Source organism: Trachinotus anak, unplaced genomic scaffold (assembly GCF_046630095.1).
Source record: "Trachinotus anak isolate AG129_WGS33_773 ecotype Australia unplaced genomic scaffold, CSIRO_AGI_Tana_v1 ptg000003l, whole genome shotgun sequence".
NCBI lineage: Eukaryota > Metazoa > Chordata > Actinopteri > Carangiformes > Carangidae > Trachinotus > Trachinotus anak.
The window spans coordinates 6,413,188-6,421,114 of NW_027273854.1; the positions used below are offsets into that span (position 1 = coordinate 6,413,188).

At 38.3% G+C, this 7,927-nt stretch overlaps 1 protein-coding gene across 1 annotated transcript; it reads left to right on the top strand.

Annotated features, from left to right (window-relative positions):
- Positions 1 to 213: 213 nt before the first annotated feature.
- On the top strand, positions 214 to 7,908 carry prkcsh (PRKCSH beta subunit of glucosidase II). The gene is made up of 18 exons (XM_071469822.1): positions 214 to 369; positions 640 to 806; positions 1,995 to 2,111; positions 2,253 to 2,348; positions 2,436 to 2,493; positions 2,635 to 2,752; positions 3,258 to 3,387; positions 3,659 to 3,743; positions 4,116 to 4,194; positions 4,337 to 4,420; positions 4,501 to 4,656; positions 4,747 to 4,837; positions 5,243 to 5,312; positions 5,522 to 5,611; positions 5,712 to 5,786; positions 5,878 to 5,977; positions 6,090 to 6,246; positions 7,509 to 7,908. Exons 2-17 carry the CDS (start codon positions 701 to 703, stop codon positions 6,231 to 6,233), a joined length of 1,599 nt encoding a protein of 532 aa, XP_071325923.1. The 5' UTR covers positions 214 to 369; positions 640 to 700; the 3' UTR covers positions 6,234 to 6,246; positions 7,509 to 7,908.
- The last annotated feature ends 19 nt before the right edge of the window (positions 7,909 to 7,927 follow it).

A 7,927-nucleotide genomic window follows, 5' to 3' on the forward strand; every position in this document is an offset into this window, starting at 1 on the left:
ATCTACTATCTACTTGGGGATTATTTACTTCTCTGTTTTTTTTCGCTAATATTAAATGATGTGCCTAGATAACAGTGTAGACTTGTCTGACTCTGACATGAGATGGCTGCATTTTCACCTACACCCACAATCCTCTTCTTCAGACAGGTGCCACCGCCCTCCGCCAATCACAAGCGCTAAACCAACCGCTGTCCAATCACAGTGAAACAAAACAGAGACGGGTCGGGATATACGCATGCGCTGTGGGGCTACGGAAGTAGGCTGTATGATCGACCGACTGGCGGTGGTTAGCCATTAGCTTGTTCTCTCAAAAGAAAAACCTGAAGTGTTCTTCGTCTCTGGCGGTCTTGTTAATCCTGTACACTCGAGGTATTGCGATGTTTCTGTAACATTATACGTGTAGTTCTTATTTTTGCTGTGTTTGTCGTTTGCTTTTTGCTAAAGTTTTACGTAAAGTTAGCATTAATTTGTTAGCTGAGTGCTAGCTAACAAGACGTCTCATTCTGTCGAGCAACGTAGAAACTATTGCAGATGTGTCATGTTGTATTGCCACTAATATATCTTTATTAGCCCTGTTAAGGCTTGTCCACTGTGGTCACGGAGTCCTTCCTATATTCATTTACAAATTGTGGTTGACAGGCGGTTCCGGTATTGTTGGATCTTGCTAAACTGTGACCCAGTGTGGAGCTGCACCATTAGGATGTCCTGTCACCACCACCTCCCCTCCCTCTTTTCCCTCCTCCTGCTCTTGAGTGTGGTAATCTCTGCGGTGGAAGTGCAACGACCCCGTGGTGTACCTCTATCAAGTAAGCAATTACTTGCTGGGCGGTGAGCATTACCAGTGGGTTGCGTAGCAGCCAGTGGCACATGAAAAATTATACAGAGAAAGGAAAGAATGGACTCTTCTAATTATCAGCAAATTCTACATGCAAATGTCCTACAATCAGTCAAGAAAGTGAAACTAATAGACTGGCTTCTACAACAGGACAAAAATGATCCAAAGCAAACCTCAGTCCACCTTGAATTACTTCAAGAATCACTAGCTGAAGCTTTTGTCTTGCCTGATTTAATTTGGTGCCCAGACGTTTGCACATGTTATAGTTCCTGTTAAATTTTTATGCTTCTGTGCCAGCTACAGCTGTGGCCAGAGGCATTATGATTTTAGGTTGTCCTCTTCTCGTGAACTTTGTGAATGCCTTGAGGGAATTTCTTAAATTTAGCCCAATCATTGGACTGGAAACAAGGATGAAGTGATTAGATTTTCAGAGGTTTATGTATTTAAATGATATCATTTGGCTCAACTCAGTGTAATTTATTTGTTAGATTTAATTAAAATTTGTTAATTCAATAAAGTTTGATCAAATGGTACGTTTAATTCATTTCACTCAATTTGAGTAAATTGATTTGATTATAGATTATATAATTTCACGAAATTTAAATTAATAAATTGAATTAATTAGATTTAATTGAATTGATTGAAAATCAGATTTGCTCATTAAATCATTTCAATATTTTTGATTTAATACAGTTGGAGTTTTTTAAATTAATTTATCTAATTTTTATTTAATTCATTGAGCTCATTTTCATTTAAGTAAATTGAATTTAAGTAAATTTAAAAACCCAATTTTATTTTATTTAGTTTAACCTAATTTAAATTATTAAATTTAGCATCAGTTAATAAAATTAATTTGGTTTCAAATATTTAATTGATTTATTGTATTAATTGATTTATTTTAATTCAATTCAATTTATGTAGTTAAATCTAATTCAGTTGCTTTTGTTTCTTGTTTGTCTTATTAACATTTGGGGAAAAGCTTATTGTTGAGTCTTGCTGTGCACAGGTTGCATTTATTTGCTCTTAATTCAAAAATTAACAGAATGTGCAGTATGCATAGGGGAGCCCAAACTTTAGCATCAAATCTGTTGAGTGAAAGTTCATTATCAGCTCTCTGAATGTAGTTGTCATGGCTTTGACTTGTTTCCTCTGTTGACAGAACGGCAGTTCTATGAAGAGGGCAAACCATTTACTTGCCTGGATAACTCCGCCACTATTCCCTTTGACAGAGTGAATGATGATTACTGTGACTGCAAGGATGGCTCTGATGAGCCAGGTGTGTATATCCTGCATGTTGGAGACTTCTGTACTACAGTATACTCAATTAGAGAAAATAGCAACTGATAAATGTATAAGAGGTCTACTTAGTATAGTTCTCACAGCAGTTTTGTTTATTAAAAAACACATTTATTTGCAGGCACTGCTGCTTGTCCCAACGGCAGCTTCCACTGCACCAATGCAGGTTTCCGACCAGCCTTCATCCCCTCCTCCCGCATTAATGATGGAATCTGTGGTATGAATTTTAAACTTGGCAGACTATTTTTTTTTCAGGTGTGTTGTGCGGTCAGGATTTTATGTAACTTCTGTGTTTCCTCTACAGATTGCTGTGACACAACAGACGAGTACAACAGTGGTGCTGCCTGTCAGAACACGTGCAGGTGGGAATGTTTTTCCATTATAACTGTAAGAACTTACATCTGCTTTACAGAGTCTATTCACATGCTACACATTAAGTTTCCAGAAAATGTTGAATGGTTGTTTTTGTTGAGTCATTTTTTTACATCATGTGTGATTTGTAGGGAGATGGGGCGCAAGGAGAGGGAGAGCCTGCAGAAGATGGCAGAGATCGCTAAGGAGGGCTTTCTGCTAAAACAACAACTAATACAGGAGGCAAAGAGGGGCCTAGAGGATAAGAAGGTGTGAATGACAAGAAAACCTTTTGGTATATGTTAGTACAATAATCAAGATCCAGACCTCTGAAACATGGATTATCAGTGTCAAAAATATTCTAGAGATACGGAAGACATATGAAGGTGTCTAGCTATGTTATTTTTTCTTATGCACAGTAAAACTGAAGGCAGTTGTGGGCTGGGCCTTATATTGGGCACATCCTACTAATTCCCTGCCTGGCCTGGTTCTCATCCAGACACTAGTTGCATCTGAATTTTCCTATTTAAAAAAACAAACAATAAGCTGATTTTAGAGTAACAAAAGATGCTGGGGGTCTCAAGTTGACATGGAGGTTATTAGTGGCACACTGCTGTTATTCTTTCCTGTTGCCTCTGTGGATTGTGTTATAGGACTTTTCTTTGTGAGCTGTGTTGTTGTATTCGCATCTGACAGTTGTGTTTTCCAGAGTAGATGTTAAGGCATTGTGTTCATTGTATTTGGTTTAATTTATTATTTCAATTGGTCTCAACAGGCCAAACTTGGAGAAGTTCAGGTCAGCAAGAAGGATCTGGAAGACAAGGTGGAGGCTCTGAGAACTGTAAAGGAGACTGCAGAGCAGCCAGAGAGAGAAGCTAAAGAGCGCCATCTGAAGGCCTGGGAAGGTAAATTAAGATTTGGAAGTACATCACCATCTACTGTTTGTACAGAACACTACATTACAGATAGTATTGTCTATTTTATTTACACTTTTTGAGTTGTACTTAGTTGCCTGGAAGTCACACACATACACTTATAGTTTTCAAAAAAACATCTGATGGAAGACTTCTCTGGCCAGAAGTTTAAATTGTTTCAAAACGTTTAGCAGCATTGCACAGAAGTACATGTGTGATCAGAATCACTGATAACTCAACACAAAGTTTATTTTTGTTTCAGATCAAAAAGCTCTCATTCGTATGGAGAAGGACAAAGCCAGGATGGTGGAAGTGTTTCTTGAACTGGATGATGATGCAGATGGCTTGTGAGTATCAGCACCCTCCAGAATTATTAGCACTTATACTGAGGGAAGGTTTACAGTGTTGTGAAGCTTACCAGGGTCAACTTTTAAGAACAAAGTAAAAAGAAGTAATGAAAAAAAGAAAACAGTGAATATGTTCACCTGGAACCATACTTATTTTAAGTGGTCTTGTTGAGCTGTACCTTTTGTAATGGGGATCCAAAATGCTACCACACAGCAGACTTGATATGCTATAGAGATCACTGCCTTTTCTGAACAAAAAAAATGTCTGAGAATAGATTTTGGCTCTTTAAAAAGATTGTATATTCGTGCCCTATATTACCTACACTTGAGTTGCCTATAACTTAGTGAATGGTGTGTTTTTGTTTATGGCAGTGTCTCAGTGGCTGAGCTTCTGTCCCATTCTGAGCTCAATCCAGATTCAGATGATTCATTCACTGAAGCCGAGGCTCAGGTAAATCTTTTCTTTTTGTATTTTTCGAATAAAAACACTGCCTGTTATAGTGTAGTCATTAAATGCAAATGTTTTGAAAATTGTAACACATCCTAAGAAGCTGAACAAATCTAAACGTGAGTATTGTCTTTGCTTTGTTTAGGGATTATTGGGAGGAGAGGACAAAGTGGATACAATAGCATTTGAGGCTGTTTGGAATAACATCAAAGAAAAATACATATCAGAGGTAACAACCTGTTCATTCTTTTAGTAGACTCCATGTGTAAAAGCCCCTGCTCCTCTAATGTGTGACTTTCTTGGCATCAGGCCACTGCAGACACCCCAGCACCAGTGGAGACTCCACAGGAGGAGCCAATCTCAGACAATGACTCTGAGCAGTACCCTGAAGATGACATCCCAGAGGATGAAGAGGAGGATGAAGAAGAGGATGACGATGATGATCCAGATGATGGAGATTATAAGGCAAGCCCACTGACTTTCTCCATCAAACTTGTACTGGATGACTCTAAAGTTTATTTTAGTGAGTCATTCTTATGTGTGTTTGATATGCAGACCCCTCCTACGACAGCGACTCAAGAAAAGAAAGACGATGATGAGGGGACTATGCCACCCTATGACCAAGAGACACAGAACCTCATTGATGGTAAGTGTGTGTATAAAACTGAATGACTCATCCAGTCCTCAGCTATGAGTAAGTGAGTCATACTGTAAAATACCAGGGAAAAAAACACAAAGATGTGACTGCAGACCTATTAGTTTGAATTTTGATATAATTTTAATCTTAAAACTCATCACCCATTCTGCTAGAACAAATAAATGTTTATTAGGAGAACAAAACAATTAATTGAACAGTTGTGTTGCTTTTATTTGACAGATGTCTATTTGCCTGTGTGTTTTTTTTTTTTTTTTTTTTTTTAATAAAAGCATCAACAATAAGTCATGATGTTTTCAGGCTTTTTTATGTGTGTATGTAAGCACATGTGTAATACTTGTATGGTTTTGGGCTGAATTTGCCATGATGTTACATTTTACTTCATCTGATTCCCAGCTGCTCAGAAAGCCAGGGATGAGTTTGATGAGGCAGAGCGAGGTCTCCGGGAAGTGGATGATCAGATCAGGTGAGTAGCCAGGCTGAATGTGGACAAGCTTCTTTGCCAACAATGCTATCATCAGTGTTTTTTTTTTTTTGTTTGTTTGTTTGTTTTTTTTCACCATAACTGCAGTCTAATTTAACACAGCAACAATGGATGATGATCGGTGTGCTATTAGTTCAAGACCGTGTAATACAAAAAGAGGTTACATGTTGAATTAGCTTTTTGTTTTGCAGGAACCTTGAGAAGGAAATTTCCTTTGACTTTGGACCCAATGCTGAGTTTGCCTATCTCTACAGCCAGTGTTATGAGTTAACTACTAGCGAGTATGTGCACACTTTGACTTTGGAAAAATTGGTCATTTATTTACTAAGTATTAGTAGGTATAAGTTCCTATTATAGTTTAATTTTATCTTTTGCTTTCAGGTACATCTACAGGCTCTGTCCGTTCAATAGAGTATCCCAGAAACCCAAGTATGGTGGATCTGAAACTAATCTAGGGTAAGAGAATATCTGTGCTGTTTCTGCCTAATTGCAGTGTTTATGAAGCACACTTGACTTAGCCTGTACTTTTTCTCTTTTTTTCCTGTAGAACTTGGGGAAAATGGGCAGGTCCTGAAGATAACATCTATTCTGTGATGAGGTATGAACATGGAACAGGATGCTGGCAAGGCCCTAATAGGTCCACCATGGTGAGTCTCAGTTAATCAGCCCTGACTTGATGTTTTCTGTGCTTGATTTTACTCCCAGTGATTGTTTCTCATTGGATAAAGTACTAGAAAACAGATGATCATTGTCCCACAGGTTAAGTTAACATGTGGAAAGGAGACGGTAGTGACATCCACGTCAGAGCCGAGTCGCTGTGAGTACCTGATGGAGTTCACCAGCCCTGCTGTCTGCCAGGAGCCGAGCATGGATTCATTGCTTCATGAGCATGAAGAGCTCTAGGTCCACTTGATTTGTAAGTAACATTTGTGTGTGTGTGTGTGTGTGTGTGTGTGTGTGTGTTGCCAAACCTCTATTCTCATCTATCTCTACAGCCAGTGTTATGATGCCTCTATGATTATCTGAGACATAATTCCACACCATATTGTGGTGAGAATTAATATCTCTACAGGATCTCAGTATTTATCCTGCTTAGGATCTCAAATGGATCCTATGTCCAAGATTGATTACAGGAGGCGTGTTTTTGACTGTAAAGATACTGCACTTGCAATTGACTCATCTCCATTTCTACATGGTGCTTACCCAAGCAAAATAAAATTCAGTGACAGTCAGACCTGCATAATATGAAGGCAGCATTTCAGCTTTTTTGTGCGAGGAAAATCCCTGTGCGATTACATCTTCACTTTAGAAGAAGAGCAGGACAGCAGCAAGAGTAAGGTAAAGGCAACTTCATTTACAATGCACATATGGGTGAGACACATCTTGTGGTATATAATATACGGTGGTATATTGTGGCAGTGTTCTCTGGATACATTAGACTGGCTACAGTATTGTGATGTACCCTTTTGCCTTACTGGTGCTGTTTTGCATTGATCCTTTATTGCAGACATTTTAGCTCTAAACGTGTTCAATATTTTTGCTCTGGTTACAGATAATGTGATAGCTTGCAATATATTGCGAACCACAAAAGTTGCTTTTCATGTGATATCACAGTTACCTTGGCTATAGGTTGTGTATTTTGATATCATATTGTGAGCTTTTCTGTGAGGCCCAGCTCTGATGCTGTACAGAATAAGTAGATATCAGGTGTAGCCTCCCTTGAAATAAACAAGGGTTATAAAAGGCTACTGTAACATATTACACATTTTCAGATGGATTTGATGTTTAAACTAAGATTTAGCTGTTTTTCCTCTCCTGTTTATGGTTTGTAGGAGTGATGGTGATTATAGAAAGGATATTGAACAAAGATTAACTTTATGATGGTGATAATAGTGTGGATTACTTAAGGTTTTCCCAAGAAAGTGTGGAGGTGAGAGGGTCTGGGACAAAAGTCTGTCTTGTACTGAAATCAACACAGCATCTAACCCAAATGTAACTGCTGACTCCAAAATAAAAAAAAGAAATGTAGATCCATTATTGGTCTAAATGCTTATTTCTCGGAAAGTAAACCTGCTGGGATTAATTGCAACTAAATAGTTCTTCTCCTCTAACAACTGGGAAGTCGTGACTTAAGTAAACAAGCCATTGTAATGACCGTGTATGGTTTCTCTTTTGCAGGTTGTTCCAGAGGGACCACACAGTCACTGCAGCAACATGATGTTGCCATGCTGTGAGCAGCACCACCTTGGTGTCGGTGAACAGTCGAGAATAAATGATGGAAATTCCACTGAGTTATGTCGTCTACACTTCAAATTTCCACTGCTACCTGTTGTGATTTGCGTCTAATGTAGAGTCATTCCATTGTTTTGAAATAAAGTTCTTTTTATCATACTCCAAACTATTGTGTCCATTTTAGACTCTGCCATGACAGCCTAAAGGCATTTTATTATTACTAATCTCTATTAAAACTGGTGGCTTCCAAATCCAGTATAAGGAGTTTTAAGTAATTGAAGTAATTAGATACACGTCTAAAACTTGAATAGTGGGAAATAACACCTGAAATAAGATCTGTAGTTGGGGGGGGAGGCAAAAACCCT

Bases quoted from the DNA above. Each gene is read 5' to 3' on its own strand.
- prkcsh (XM_071469822.1), top strand. From the start codon at position 701: ATGTCCTGTCACCACCACCTCCCCTCCCTCTTTTCCCTCCTCCTGCTC. The intron at 2,112-2,252 runs GTGTGTATATCC...ATTTATTTGCAG, and splicing joins GGATGGCTCTGATGAGCCAG to GCACTGCTGCTTGTCCCAAC. The intron at 2,494-2,634 runs GTGGGAATGTTT...TGTGATTTGTAG, and splicing joins GCCTGTCAGAACACGTGCAG to GGAGATGGGGCGCAAGGAGA.